This window comes from Thamnophis elegans, chromosome 1 (assembly GCF_009769535.1).
Source record: "Thamnophis elegans isolate rThaEle1 chromosome 1, rThaEle1.pri, whole genome shotgun sequence".
Taxonomy (NCBI): domain Eukaryota; kingdom Metazoa; phylum Chordata; class Lepidosauria; order Squamata; family Colubridae; genus Thamnophis; species Thamnophis elegans.
Window position 1 is genome coordinate 68,404,197 of NC_045541.1, and position 15,242 is coordinate 68,419,438.

General features: G+C 39.9%; 1 protein-coding gene across 3 annotated transcripts; it reads right to left on the bottom strand.

Moving 5' to 3' along the window:
* Positions 1-794: 794 nt before the first annotated feature.
* Positions 795-10,341, bottom strand: YPEL4 (yippee like 4). Of its 3 annotated transcripts, none has more exons than XM_032219130.1 (5): positions 10,258-10,341; positions 5,466-5,789; positions 5,150-5,193; positions 2,691-2,799; positions 795-2,090 (listed from the first exon to the last, which is right to left on the bottom strand). In XM_032219130.1, the coding sequence occupies exons 2-5, from the start codon at positions 5,604-5,606 to the stop codon at positions 2,001-2,003; spliced, it is 384 nt and encodes a 127-aa protein (XP_032075021.1). In that variant the 5' UTR covers positions 5,607-5,789; positions 10,258-10,341; the 3' UTR covers positions 795-2,000. The 3 variants fall into 3 exon arrangements, with proteins under 3 accessions (XP_032075021.1, XP_032075018.1, XP_032075019.1); XM_032219127.1 differs by lacking the exon at positions 10,258-10,341 and adding an exon at positions 7,377-8,950; XM_032219128.1 differs by lacking the exon at positions 10,258-10,341 and having other exon boundaries at positions 5,466-7,063.
* Between the last annotated feature and the right edge of the window lie 4,901 nt (positions 10,342-15,242).

Sequence of the window (15,242 nt, forward strand, 5' to 3'; positions counted from 1 at the left end):
TTTCCCTTTATTTTACCCTCCCTTTTCTAGGTTGAATTCTCGAACAGTCTTCTTGAAACATAAAACTGGATACTCCTGCTGGATGAAGACTAAAGAGAATGGTTTGATTAATGTGTACCGTGCAGCAGCCCAGTATTCTATAGAAGCTCGTACTAAAAAAAGTACATTGATAAAATAAATCACAGTTGTCGTGTGATCCTTTTCACCCTTCAGTGAGATTATGAGAAGGTAACTCTCTTGTTCCTGTGGACAAAGCAAAGGGCCTTCGGATGCACTGGGCACGGCCTCTGCCCGAGGCTCTTTTCACATTGTGCTACTGAGACCGACCAAGCAGTGCAATGTAAAAAGGGCATTGGGTTGGTGGCCACAGCAGCATGAATTCTTTATACTTCCATTGATGGTAAAGATGAAAGGCCAGGCATGGAGACTTGTTACAAGAGGCATAATGGAGAGAGAGAGAGAAAAAAACCATTTTGTCCTGCTAGAACAGTGGTTTCTACGATGAGAGCTATCTATTCGCTCCTTTCAGAGGAGTTTTCAGTTGCTGGGTTTGGATAAATTGGATACCAACATTTGGTATTCGAGCAGCAACTGAAATATTGGTCATTTCTCTGTTGTCTGTTTTGAGATAATATAGCAACCTACCATCGAATGTTGATTGCTCACATATATTGGGTATCCTTTGTGCTCTAGACGATGGTTAAAGATTATGGAAAAGGAAATAACTCTATTCATAAAACAAGATCCAGGCATAATCTGAGCCGATTTGAAGATTATGATAATTTTGAGTATGCAGTTTTGTCTGAGGGGATAAACATAACTGGTTTGGGTTTTTTGTATGATTTGGTATGAATATTTCAAATTTATGCAGTTGGATAATATTCCTGGATTCTGTGCCTGTTGGAAACTTTAACCAGCAGAAAGCCATCAACAGAACTTCTGGCTTTGTACTAAACCTGCAAAGGAAGCGGGATGACAGAAACTATTGATAGTATGGATTGCTTGTTTTAAAATATAAAACAATTTTATTATACAAAAAAATTCCTGCGCTGGTGACAGTGCTAAAGTGTTGTCCCCCCCCCCCCCCACTGCCCATCCTTTTTGTATGGTAAGGGAGTTGAGGAAGCGGGGCATAGTGCTCAGGGATTACAAGCACACGGTGGTTCACACCTAAATTAACGGACTCCATAAAATAAACCTAAGGAAAATACCATTGCAGAGTCTGGGAAAGGGACCGGCAACTGCCATTTGGAGAGACTGTTCCTCTGTCCCCTACTTCAGGATATCTTTTATCTCCCCATGTGATCTACGTCATCCAACCTTCAGTTCCCAATATCAGTAGGCTGATGTACAACTCTTAATTTCTCCTCAGAAAGGAGAACAGGAAAGTGCCTTATAATGCACAGAATCACTGCCCTATCCAGTTCAATGCTATCAACATTATCTGTCCACAGTTATCTAGGGCCATGCCAGTAGTGGAAGTCCTGTCACAGCCCTTCTTTATTTAAGCTAGAGATACTGGATATGATCTCTTTGGCTTTTATGCATCAAACTGATCTGTTGACCCGCCTCCAAAGCATATTTTATGTCACATTGCATTAAGTATTTTGTTTTTTCTTACACAATGGACTGCAAAATTCACGCCTGATTCCAGGTTCTCAGTTCTGGATGCCACAGTATTATGCCGACAAGTGCTAACAGGATGTAACATAACCTATACAGGCCAAGGGGAAACCAATCCGAAATCTCCCACACTCTACCACCTGCATGTTTCCTCTTCTGGTCTAGGGGACAGGTAGAGTCCTCCAAACAGTGAGTCCAGCATTTCAGAAAGAAGCTTTGGGAGAAAGATCCTGGAAGCTCCATTCCCCTGGATGATGCTGTGCAGGAGATTGATGGAAGGGTAGCTGGGTTGGTTGTGCTGGGGTGCCACTTGTGGCAATGGGGTTACGAAAGGGCACGGCATGCTACGCAGGAGGGCATGAACCCAGACTTCTTTCTCAGTCCCAGCCATTGTCCTTCACCATATGTGACATCTCAATGATGTACTTCCCTTCTTTGTACTTCTGGCTGGTCTCAAAGGCTTGTTCCTGGCAAAGAAGGAAATAGGAGATACAAATGCAGCACTAAAAACTGATGTTACTGAGTTGGGTAATGAAAGGTCTGCAAACAAACACCAAGCTCAACATCAAGGATTCCACAGCTCAGCCCCACCTACAAATATTGTCTCCTATTAGCCATGAGTCCACCTACTTTAGAGAATGCCTCTCCCTCTCTAAAACTAGCAAAAATATAACTTTGCTATCTCTATGTGATTAAATAGTAGGAGAAATATAGCAAAGCTTGAAGAATCATATTTCCATTGGAACGGTGTGACAAGCAACTACTGGCATTCATAAATTCAGAGCACCATGGTTTTGAGAGTGGTCATACAAATGCTAGTATATTTGCACTAGTCTTCCCAATTGGATAGGATCACAAGGATTGCTTTGATAGTGCTGATTATGTTACCTAGTTTGGGTAATGAAACATCTGCAAGAAAATAACCAAGTTCCAAGTGCACCAAGGACCCCTCATTTCAATTGCAAGCTACAAATATTTTCCTTTAAATATTGCTTTCCTGAATCTCCCTTGGGCGCTTTCCAAAAACTTGATTGCTAGAATTACATTTCTGAAGGGAATTTACTCACATATTTCCATCCCAGTGTAGTCTTGCAGCTTTCACAAAATATATCAGCAACTGAATGGAGACCAGTGAGCAGAAGACGTTGCTCTGCTGGACCACAGCCCACATTAACCCTGTAATCAAATCAAAAGTCAACATCTCATTTTGTTTTTACCATGAATATGGCCCCAATTCTGTCCTGCCAATAGCTTGCAAAAAAAACTAGGATGAAGAATATCTCTGTCCTATGATATCGGAAGTGATCATATAGAAGAAAGTTTTTTAAAACACAAAAGTACTTTTTTCAAGTAACTCTTATGAATATATGTTAGTTGGACTATGATTTACTTTCTTGGCTATAATAGTTTAGTAGTTTCAGTTTCAGATGACAATGCAATGAATAGATTTTACAGTGTGGGCATTTTACAATAATTATTTACACTGTATAAAGAAAAAATAAACATTTTGCCAGGAAATTTGAAAACCCAACACAAGAAATAGAAAATGGATTCTAAATTTAATCTCAGAGCAGCCTCCAGTGGCAAAAAGAAGGGTCTACAGGCAGTATGTTGTGCTCAGAATATTAACAATTGGACCACATCAATAGTACTCTATTGATTACAAGTGTCTAGGCAGAGACAATTTGGATAATTCTATTTAATCTACTGAAACAAGGGAATTACTAATTTTGTGCATTTCCATTTCTCGTTTTCCTGACTGTTTTGTGAATTTGGCTAAAAACAAAAAGCTCTACATGAAAATGTCCACATTTTCATGCATGCCTATTTAAACATTTCAAACTAATGGTTTGGTTTAAATTAATACATATCAAGAAGGTAGATAAATTATTCTGTAAAATGGAGTCGGGACATTCTGCTAAAAAGAAAAAAGAAGTTAGATATTGTTTAACTTGATCTTACAATTATTTGGGTTCTATTACATTATCAATCTCCCCTTCCTGAGGTGAAAGGTACCATTTTATTTCTAACTACTGTTATGCAGAGCTATGTAATAAGGATGGAGGTTTTGCAGTGCAACTATTTGAAAATCAACCAGGAAAAAATAGTATTCTATTTTGATTAATTTCACACTATCACATTTGAAGGCAAAAGCAGATAAGGATTATCACAGGAGCAATGTAACCATCACTTACTTACTAGTCAGCTCTTGAATAACTAATGGAGAAAACTCATCGGGACTGCCAAATAAGAATATATGGGTAGTTCGTAATTTCCAACAGAGGTGGTCAAACAGATCTTTTGCTATAGTCAATATAGTCAATCTCTATATTCCTTTCACTTCAAGAAGAGTGGTTATTTCTGGAGCCAAAGGAATCTGCTCCAGAACAATTTGCTTGGCTGGGATCACTATCCATGTCAGAGGTATGTTGCATCTCTGACTCAGTCTCACTGAGTTGTACTTGAACTTTCTTCTGCTGAAGGCCAATTGGAAATAAAGAGAATGAAAATGATACATTTGTCAAAACCACCTGTATTGTAAGCTCTATTTGTAAACATCAAGGTCTTCAAATTTGGTAACTTTTTAAGATTTGTGGATTTCAATAACCATAATTCCTCAACCAGCCGTGCTGGTAAGGAATTCTGGGAATTGGAAGTCCACAATTCTTAAAAGTTGCCAAGTTTCAAGACCCCTGGTATACATTACAAACATTTGTATTGCCGTATAAATCAGGAGGCTAATCAGTAATTTTCAAATCTCTGTATAATGGAACTTCAGTAATCATTGTATCAAACTTTGTATGTGAATTGGGAATTAATTTGATCCTTTTAAGGAACAGAGGAATGGGAGTTATACTTGAGGAAAAAGACATTGTTAAGAAAGATACCACTTTCTAGGAACTGATTAATGCATAGATCATAGGGAAAGGGGAGATGTTATCTCCAATAATTAGAATCAGGAGTAGACCATCCTTTAAAACCAAGAATGTATCTGGGTGGTGGAGCTGAGAGAAAATTCCAATGATAGAGTGCAATAGGTTGGATTACATTTATAAAGTTTAATAAATGCTATGATATTGGAGGTCCATTGCCAAGTTAAAGAATGACAACGGTAACATATCAAAAGCAAAAATAAGACAGAAATGTGCAAATGTATTGCTGGAAAGCCTATTTATAGTGTGTGTTATTCCCTATTTCTATTTCACGATTCAGTCAAATTGTGACCGAAGGAGGCAGATGAGCGACAACTGTAAGACTGTACCAGTACAGAGGATACTGAGTGAGATATGACAGATATATGTCATGCAGGTTATTTGGAGGAATACTGAATTATACATCTCACTCCAATAGCTTTACTTTTATATATATTTATATAGATCTCCCAATACTTAAAATTCTCTTTTGCAAAAAAACTATTTTCTTCCATTGCAAGGCAAAAACCGTATGTTTGCCTGCTTCCACTTTGCATGCTCCTCACCTGTATCCCATTCCCACCAAATAAAACCAATTGCAGGAGGACACTCACACAGAATTGAAAAGATAGGCACGACCATGACTTCCCTGGAAGGACTGTGGAAATAAAGTATAAAAGTTATGTCCTCTCCCTTATAAGATAATTGAATCCCCTTCCCAAACCCAACCGCTCAGTAGGGATCCCAGGTTGTAAGAAAGATCAAGCTGTCCCTAGACAGACTGATACTGCTGTGGGATCCCAGAAGCTGCAGTTAGATATCCCAGAATAGGCAATGCTGTGAGGAAGCATAATGCCAGAGTCTGGTTGGGCCATAGGTAAATGATAGGTATAACTAAGCTTGTCATTGTGATTCTGAGAGCACACGTACCTTGGAGATAAGCTCATCATGTTTGGCCAAGTGTGCCCTGCAGTGGACACAGCTGTAAGTCCGGTGGCACCGGGGCAGGTAACTGCGGAAAGTTTTGGTAGGGAGACAGGCGGCTGGTGGCACTGGCTCACAGCTGGGCATGACAGGCTGGAGAGCGATGCCTTGTCGAGGTGGGGGAGCTGGTGCTGTGCAGCCCCCACATAAGCGATCACAAGTGAAGCAGCGAAGCAGGTTGGCTAGAGCCGTTTTTCAAAAAAGTGAAGTTTGGGGGGGCTGCACTACCAGGGCCCCCCCAGATGAGATCCAGACCGAAAGGGGAGACACCTAGTGAGAGAAAGGGGAAAGGAATAAGCAAAGGAGCAATGCAAACCTTGGACCATTGGAGGCTGGGAAATGAAAGGAAGGAATGGACTTGTCATGCATGTTCAAAACAAGCATTAAAGTTGATGGTGCACCAAACAAAACTCTTTCCAGTGATTTCAGCTGTTTGAATGGAGATCCTCAAGTCACATTATTGTTCTACAAACCAGTTTCATGAATTCTTTCAAGATGAAGAAAACTACAGAAGTTTAGATTTCATTTTTCCCTGGCCCTTCTAATAGATCCCTTCTAATAGATGCTCAACTGCCGTAATAATGATGAATTATTTCCCTGTCAATGAGTGTAAAAACAATAAATTATGCTTTTTAAAAATATTTTCCAAACTTCTTCAACTATGTTTTTCTTAAGTAAGTGTGCTTAATACTGAAAATTTGGGCTGAACCAGATCCCTTACCTGAAATAAAAGCATTACTCTTATTATCTTAATCGTCCAGCTGATTTAGAAACAGTTTTTGTTTGTTTTGTCCTTTAACACAGTAACACTCATATACTGTAAGACATGTCAGTAACCCAGTATCATCAATATCATCAGTCATGATGTTGAGACAGACAGCCATATAATTTGAAGACGTTCTTGTCGTACATAAAAATGCAACCTGCCAAAAGCTATCGTTGAGTAATATTTCATTATATTATTTCTAGTATGACAAGCCAGCATTCAGTTTAATTACTGTAATGCACAGACCTCTTTCTTAAAGGTCTCCTGAGTAGCTGCTAGCTACCGATAATGCATCTTTCCCCAACGCATTCCTACTTATTAAATGCCCCCCACCCATCATCCGTGCTTTAGAAAGTCCTCTTCCAGGGACTCAATAATACGGCACACCGTGCACATTCATTCAAAGTCGCCTACTCCCCAGTTCTGACAGCTTCCACCCCCTCGAGCTCGCTCTCTGCCGGTAAGAAACAGGCATTACACCTCAGTAAGCTGACTTTTCGGAAGGCCCCCTCCCCCTGTCTGCGCGTTTGTCTCCTTGCGATTCGGAACCCTCATTCCGTCCCGCAGCGAATCACACGTAGGAAGGGGGTCGAGCCTGTCAGCGACTCCAGGTTCCTAGCCGCTCGGCTTTCGATTAATGCAGTAAAAAAAAAAAAAGAATCGTCTCGCTACGCCCGGTTGCAACTTGTATTGCGTCGCTTGTCATTCTCTACACCCCCCCTCCTATTCCTCCTTTCTTAGAAGAAGCAACAAACGGAGCGGGGGGGGGAGAGAAAGGAAGGAGGAGGGGGCGAGAAAATAAGTGAAAGTGGGAGGAGCACGAAGACCGACCGCGTTAATCACCGCAGAGTCTGACTCACGTGGCTGCCTGCGCGGAAAGAAAATAAAGGCGGCGTGGGGAAGTTCCCCGCGGGACTCGCTCCTGGCGGGGATATCGGTGAGAGGATGGAAGGGCGGACCGGTTGACGGCTTTTCTCTCCCTCCGCTGCCTAGTGAAAGATGGCTCTTAGGCCAGGCTAAGGGACGGCCAGGCGCCGCGGGAGGGGAGGGAAAGTTTCGGCGGCGGCTGCTCTGCCCTCTCCGCTGCTCACCTTGAAACCTGCTTCCCGGGGGATTCTTCTCCGCCGCTGCTTACTCCGGCTGGGGCTCCGCGCGGGGTCGCAGCAAGGGGACAGCAGCAGCAGCAGCAGCAGCAGCAGCAGCAGCTTCAGAGCAGCCCGGGGGCTGTTTTTGTGCACCGTCTGTAGCCGAATGTGGCGGTGTGTTGTGGAACCGCATCATAACATTGTGAGTCATCCATCCCTCCTCCTCTTCCTCCTCCTCTCCACCCCCCCTTCGGTCTCCCGCTACGTCAGAGCGGGGTCGGAGACACGAATCAAGGAAGAAGGGGACAAGCTGGAGTCACCTCGACTGGGAGGCTGTGGGGGAGCGAGGGCGCCCAGGCAGGACATGCGGCACTCTGGGGTAGAAAGACGGCATGGGGCGCCGGGGGCGAAGAGGCAGCTGAGAGAAGACGGGTGGACCGGAGCCCTGACTGGGAGAAAGGCGCTTAGGGATCGCTCTCCCCTTAGTGGCTGCCTGGGGCAAACTCTGACGCAGGGAGAGAGACGCAGCGTAAGGGTCACCGCCGGCTGAAAAGCTGCAATCTCGCTTTTCGAGGCGCTCCCTCCAGACCAGCCCCAGACCCCAACATATCCACTCCTTCGGCAAATGCTCCCGGGATCCTCGCTGCCTCCTTCTCCGGGCTCCCGCGTGTGAAAGCCCGAAGCCCCAAAATTTGGTCTTCCTCGCATTACGAATTCCTGCTAGCCTCGCCATTGCTCAACCCTCTCCTCGCGTCCTCCAAAACGACATCCCCTCATGGCTAGGTCCGCGGGTTCATGAGAGAACATATATGTTCTCCAAAGGAGAACATATTTCCAGATGTGGGAGTTAGAAAGTAAATAATGGCTTGATTTTGGCCCCATAAAATCGCACAGTTCAGGTGTTGACATCTGTAGGCACTGACTGAATTGCAATCGTTTAGTTTCTAAACAGCAGAAGGAAAAACTCGATCCATTAGAAAGATGAATAAACCTTCCTTCAGTTATCAACAAATGTATATCAAAAAATCCCCAACCCAGGCCTGCCCCCCTGCAAGCATGGCACAAAATATTAAATAGCTTTTCCCTAGGGAATGTTATAACTGAGCAGCTCATGTTGGCTTAAATATATGCAGGTTCTACCTCAAAATACAGGTCCTCAAGATAGGTTTGATAATTTTAAAGGCTTCTACAATCAGCAAATCTATTTGTCATATGCAATTCTTGCATTGTCTTGAGAGGCTATCATTATGTCTAGCACTGAAAACCATGACAGCACACCTTGGAACCAATAACAATTTATTAGAAACCTTGATGGCCAGAGGCTGAAACTCATGTAAGTAAGCCTAGTCCTAAATTGCTACATTAGATAATATTCTAGGATTACCCTATAATTCACTAAATTGCAGACAGCTCAGTCTGCCCTAATTTTAAGATTGGAAGGAAATGTGCCTTTGAAACCTTTGCGGTACTTCTATTGGACTGTTATTGCATTTAGAATTTGACTAGTGTGCATCATGCTACTTTCACCAGTACTAACTTCTAATTAGTAATTCACATTTAGAAAAAAATGGAAAGTGGAAATTATTATTTTGGGAATAGATTGTTATTACAATCACTAGTCCAATATTTGGACTGCCATTCCAAATTGGTTAAATTTTCTTCAGGGCCTTCATCAGTTATGCTGGACTTGGAAACATTTGGAAGCTATACAACTTTCCATCCTCCCTTTATGACCGCAGGAACAATTATCTCTGACACTGGCAAGTGTATCAAAAATGACTTCATTTTTGCTGGATATAACAAGGCTATGACAAAGGAGTGAGTGAGATGGCAGTATCTAAATTTGATGAATTTAAATAAATCTCTTGTGTTATCTTATACTTCGTTTCTTTGCTCCCAAACGTTTTTTTTAACTCTACAACCTCTTTGGTTTATTTCAACTTACCTTACAGTCAAAGCACTCCTTCCCCTACTTGTCACAAAGGGTGTCTATCCTATTGTCAGAGATCATTAACAAAAGAACTAAAATGAAAATAGAAATATCTTTATACATATGAGTGACTGCAACCATTCACTGACTATAGTTTACAGTTCTGCTTACCACACTTAAAAACTAATGCAGAATTGGAAAAGGTGCAGAATACGACAAGTCCATTTATCTAGGAACAGTTTTCCCGAGAAGAGAAATTATATTTGGGGCTTTTCAATCTAAAATGAGGATAAGTTATATATATGATGTTATAATATAGGCTATTATTTTATATATGGTAGAGAGAAAGACAGGCAAGCAGAAAATACATGAAAAACAAAAAAAAAACAGAAGGAATCTGATAGATTAATAGTTTTTAAAAGGGATAAATTTTGTGAGTTGCAACTTTATCAAAATGAGTACATGGAATAAAGAAGATACTGTAAATGAGAACTAAAATTGGTGATAATGATGGAGGATAGGGATTAAAGAAAATGTTTTGAACATATACCGTAGATAAGATGAAAATTGCATCTTTGAGGTAATGATGCGTAATTTGATGGCATTAAAATGAATCTAGACAAATTCATGAGGGATAAGATTAGTGGCTACCATTACAGGAATACTAATGACTAGCTAGCATGAATTAAAGGGCACTAACACATTTCCCAGAAACATTTGGATGGCTAGTGGAAGGATAGAACAGAATGGTGAGGTATTTGCTCTAATCCAAAAGGGAAGTTGCAGCTAAAACTGGAAATGAATAGAATATAGAAATATTCTATTCTATTCTATAATCCATATTCCCAGTCCTAGACTAGTAGTTTTCCCTTCCCTTATATTCCCTTCCTTTACATTCACTCAATAGGAAGTTTGCTGTTCCTATTGTCAATTTCCATTAAACAGTAGCTCTATTACCTACAATCCTCATTTAGTGATTTCTTCATGCAGCAATCATTTGCTCTTATGACTGATGAGAAAGTATCTTTGTGACCAGTCCATCTGGAAAGCAAAGGAAAACAGTAATAAGATAATAAACACAGCTATGGTTTCATTTAGTGATTGCTTTGGTTAACAACAAGTTGCTGATCCCAATTGTCACTAAATAAGGGTCATTTGTATAGCAATACAGTAATGGACAGCTTAAATTTATCTAATTCACATTAGGCCAAAATGAAAGTAACAGTCAAGCTATATTTCACCAGTATATTGGTGCCATGATTATATGAAAAAGAGAATATGACATAAAACTGCAATCTTATTCTCACTGATTTGTAATCCCTATTATACTCAATCTACTTACTTTTGAGTGAAATGCGGGAATGCATTTGTACAAGTCAAAAAGATTCAAACACCATTACTGCTCATAAAAGCATCATTGCAATAAAGGGAAAGAATTGCCTGACCAACAAAGCATCAAAAACAGATTGCAAGAATATACATAAGGACTGCCTGCCAACAACAGAGGCCCACTTCCTCAGGATCATGAGGAAAGGGAAGCATAAATAGTCATCCTTCAGGAAGAAGTCATCTTTGTTAGATCCTAGGTGTTACCATTCGTGCAGAATATCTGAACCCTGTACCACTCACAACCATCACAGACTTGTACCAAAAAATTTGGGAAATAGAATAGAACAGAATAGAATTCTTTATTGGCCAAGTGTGATTGGACACACAAGGAATTTGTCTTTGGTGCATATGCTCTCAGTATACATAAAAAGACTATATACATTCGTCAAGAATCATAATGTGCAACACTTAATGATAGTCATAGGGTACAAATAAGCAATTGTCTTGGTGTGCAGTGCTCTATAGCATAGTTTTGAGGGTAGAAGTTGAAACAATTTATGTCCAAGATGTGAGGGGTCTGTAAATATTTTCACAGCCTGAACTCGTGCAGTGTACAGGTCCTCAATGGAAGGGAGGTTGGCAGTAATTGTTTTAACAGTTCTAACACATGGCAAAAGATTGGGGAAAAATCAGCGTTTATTCCACTGCCAAAAATGGGTGGTTCCAATTACTGCACAATTGCCCTCATCGTTCATATTAGCAATCTTCTCAAGAACATCTAAATAATATCTACATCTGTTTTATTGACTACAAGAAGGACTTTGATTGTGCCAATCAGAACAAGCTATGAAGAACCCTAGAAGATCTAGGGGCACCAACACATTTGATTAATTGGTGCAGTCGCTAGATCTGGAAGCCTCTGCAAACATTGATTCAATATAGAAAAAAAATGTGACAAGATTGCATACTTTCATCTTTCCTATTCAACTTATATGCTGAAGTAATCATAGAAAGCTAGAACTTAAAAGAATCAAATTCGGTGTTAAGATTGAAGGAAGGGACATCAACAATCTTTGATATGCTCATGACACGAGTCTTCTCACAGAAACCAAAGAAGGCCAGAATCATCTGATTAAAGATGGAAATGAGAAATCTGGCCTCTTCCTGAACATCAAAAACACCAATCTCATGATCACTATAGGGAATAGATATGTCAAAAATAACAGTTGAGAGTGAAGAGATCAGATGCATGCAAGAATTCACTTTTTTAGGATTGCAGATTGATCAAAGCAAGGCATGCATTGGACATATAAAACCAGTCATATCACTGGAAGGAAAAAAAAATCACAAAATTCTGGCTTACTTATTTCAGTCATGCCATGTAATCAAACTCACTGGAAAAGGCAGTTAGGCTTGTAATGGTCAGGGGTAATGAAATGAGGTCATCAAAAAATAGTGGCTAGACACCATCAAATCTCACAGCCAGAGCACAAAAATATTGAAAAAAAGCTATGCAAGATCAAAAACTCTGGAAACAGTTGGTCCCTTGAATCAATGAGAATAAGACATGACTGAATAGATAGCATCATCATCATGAGTGATCATCAGATTTTACTGTAAGTAGTACATTTGTGGCATCATGTCTTCTGTGCTGCTGTTGACGTTAAACATAACTCTAAACGCTTCTGCTATGGAGTAGAACGACAGCAGAATAAAAACTGAAAACTCCTTGCTGGACAATTACTTCACTTTTGCATATTTTTTCTACTGCTTCTCCTTAGAACAGAAAGCAGCAGGTAGAGTCACTTTTAGTAGTGAGAACTTGAAAGTTTAGAACCTCCTCCCTTCAAAAATACACAGAAAAAAGTATGCCTTTTGCAAGGATGAAATGACCAAATTGTATTAAGCTGAAGAAACTATTGTATGTAGAAGTGTGGAGTTAAAAACATTATCCCTTTCCTGGAAATACCCCAATTTGACTCCAGTGACAATCCACCAACCATCGCACTTCTCACATGGTGAGAAAAGGATTTTCTTAGTCCATCGTTATATTAAAATATCTAAGAAAAAAAAAGATATCTGAAGCCCTTTTCATGGCGTTAACAAAAAGAAACAGGCTGACAGTTGTCCTAATCATTTGTCATAAAACTACATTTCCCAGAAGCAGGAAAACAGGATTTCCTCACTCGCCTTTTGATTTGTATGCCAAACTACATTTCCCTTGTGCCACTGGGCAAGGAGGCTGCCTTGAAACAAGTGACTATCAAGTGGCTGTCTAATTGTCATGCTTACCTCACTTCCGGAGTAATTGGCACTTCTGTTGTCAAGTCAATTCGAGACTAGAGAGGTTGGATCCCTGTGGATTTCTGCTGCTTTCTCGATTCCAACTCTGTTATTATAGGGATGGCTCAACTTTTAAGCTGTTCCGTCCACCAGGCGGCTCTTCTCTTTCTTTCTTGGGAACATGTTATTTTTGGTCTTTAGTCTTGCTGTTTTCCATGTGTTGTTTTAGTAGTTGATGAAATGATGGGATTGAAATCCCTTTGGGAGAGGCATCTCTTTCCTTTAATCAGATCACACTATAAATCCTTAACATTTTTCAGTGATTTTCATGATTGATTGATTACACTACCATCTAGTCGTGATCAGATCCTAGCGAGTACATAGATAAGATTTCATAGATGAGTTTTTATGACACTGAAGCAATAAAAATGGGACTAATTAGAACTAACATACAGTGCAGTTTTAATCTGACTGTTAGTTGTATGGCAAACCCCAACTAGTTTTGAAAAGCCGAGCATGATTGTTCCGGATGACAATTTGGATGAAGAACCAAAACAAAATCTTAATGTTGTCAAAGAGGCTGTAAAGCTGGAAAACCTCAATTAGGAAACTATTTCTGTATTTTTGTCAAATCATCAGCAAGAATTTTAACTGGAACCTCAGAAACTAGAGCTGTACATTGAAAAGAGCAGCTATCCAATTGTAATTTAAGATCACGGTGTCTCTGTAGTTTATCTTTTAATAATAATATTAATAACAGATATGAACACACACTTTCAGTATGCATTCTCGATTGTACTATGTGCTACAAAAAGAATGACTTTTTGTTCAATGGTCATTACATTAGAAGGAGTTAGCATTATGAAGCAATCAAAGAGGTTTAGGCCCATATCATGGCTAAAAAAATGATTGGCCTCTTTGGGAAAGTATTGAGTATTTTGGCATTGAGATTCCAACTCTTAAAAACTATAATTGTAATTTAAATCCTGCTTATGAGCCCATGAAAAAAAATTAAATTTTCCTTCAAAAAGAAAAATACATTAGGAAATACAAATTTATTTGTATTAGGTGGAGGAAGAAAAGCCTGTAGCCATGGTAAATGTCCGTCAGTTTCATGTTGGTAACAGCAAAATTCTCCATACGGGTAGACCTCAGCTTACAACAGTTCATTTAGTAACTGTTTAAAGTTAAAGTGGCAAAAGTGACTTATGGCCGTTTTTCACACAACCATTGTAGCATCTTCATGATCATGTGATCAAAATTCAGATGTTTGCCAACTTGTTCACTATCCCAAAGTCATGTGACCACCTCTTGCAATCTGGTGAAATGCAAAATAAATGGGGAAGTCAAATTCACTTAACAATCATGTTACTAAGTGAACTGCAGTGATTAACTTAACAACTGTGGCAAGAAAGAGCATAAACCTGGGCAAAAATCACTTAACCAATTTTTCACTTAGCAACAAAAATTTTCAGCTACGTGTACGTGCAGAATCACATTAATAACAGTTCTATAGGTAGCCTCAAAGGAGAATAATTTTACAGTAGTTTTAGAGAGAACCAAGCAATCATTCCACATATTTCCTTTCTTAGCTTTCTGTGAGTTTTTCTAGTGCAGAAAATCAGAATGCAAATATTTGAATGTTCATAGTCGATTAGAAAGAACTTGCCAAAAGTGTAAGTGGAATAATCATACTTTTTAGGCATATTAGACCAATACTAACTATAGTACAGTTTTTCAAAAGTTATACAGAATTAAAAACTCTTAAATTACAACCATGGGACTACCAGACGCCAGAGATATTTCTTTTCATTCATATCGGTAGCAGAACTATACAAAAGTATGTTGGACCTTATAGAAGCTAGAAATATGATTTCTATATATATATGATATTCTCTATCAAAAATAAAACGGAAGATTCTGCTCAAGACATTCCAAACAGTTTAATCTGCAAAGGAATCTTTTTTTGCAAATTCTTCAAAAGAGGCGACTGGATTTTGTTTTTTCTTTGAAGCTTCTTCTGTTCCAAATGCTTCCAGACGCCTAACGTCAGTCACGCGCATGCGAATAACTACTTCGAGGGTGAAGGTTCCTTTTCCGAGTTTGTGGGTTGGTTTCCGAACGTTTCGTTACCAAGCTGGCGAACATCTTCAGCAAACCTGGTAACGAAACCGGTATTTCAATCATTCCTTTTAAAATCTCCAGCTTTGGAGCTCCTCGTTCCCCGAGTCGTGATTTATTAGCGGCGCAGTTCCGCCCCTTTACCCGAACGAATCCGTTCCCGTTTTTCGCCAAACCTAGCTTACTGCGCATGCCCGCAGGAGCGCTGG

What these genes read in the sequence shown, in the direction of transcription:
- YPEL4 (XM_032219130.1), bottom strand. Translation starts at nt 5,606, where the DNA reads ATGCCCAGCTGTGAGCCAGTGCCACCAGCCGCCTGTCTCCCTACCAAA. An exon ending in ATGATGAGCTTATCTCCAAG is followed by an intron (nt 5,194 to 5,465) that starts GTACGTGTGCTC and finishes TTATTTCCACAG; the next exon opens with TCCTTCCAGGGAAGTCATGG. An exon ending in GCCTATCTTTTCAATTCTGT is followed by an intron (nt 2,800 to 5,149) that starts GTGAGTGTCCTC and finishes ATTTGATTACAG; the next exon opens with GGTTAATGTGGGCTGTGGTC.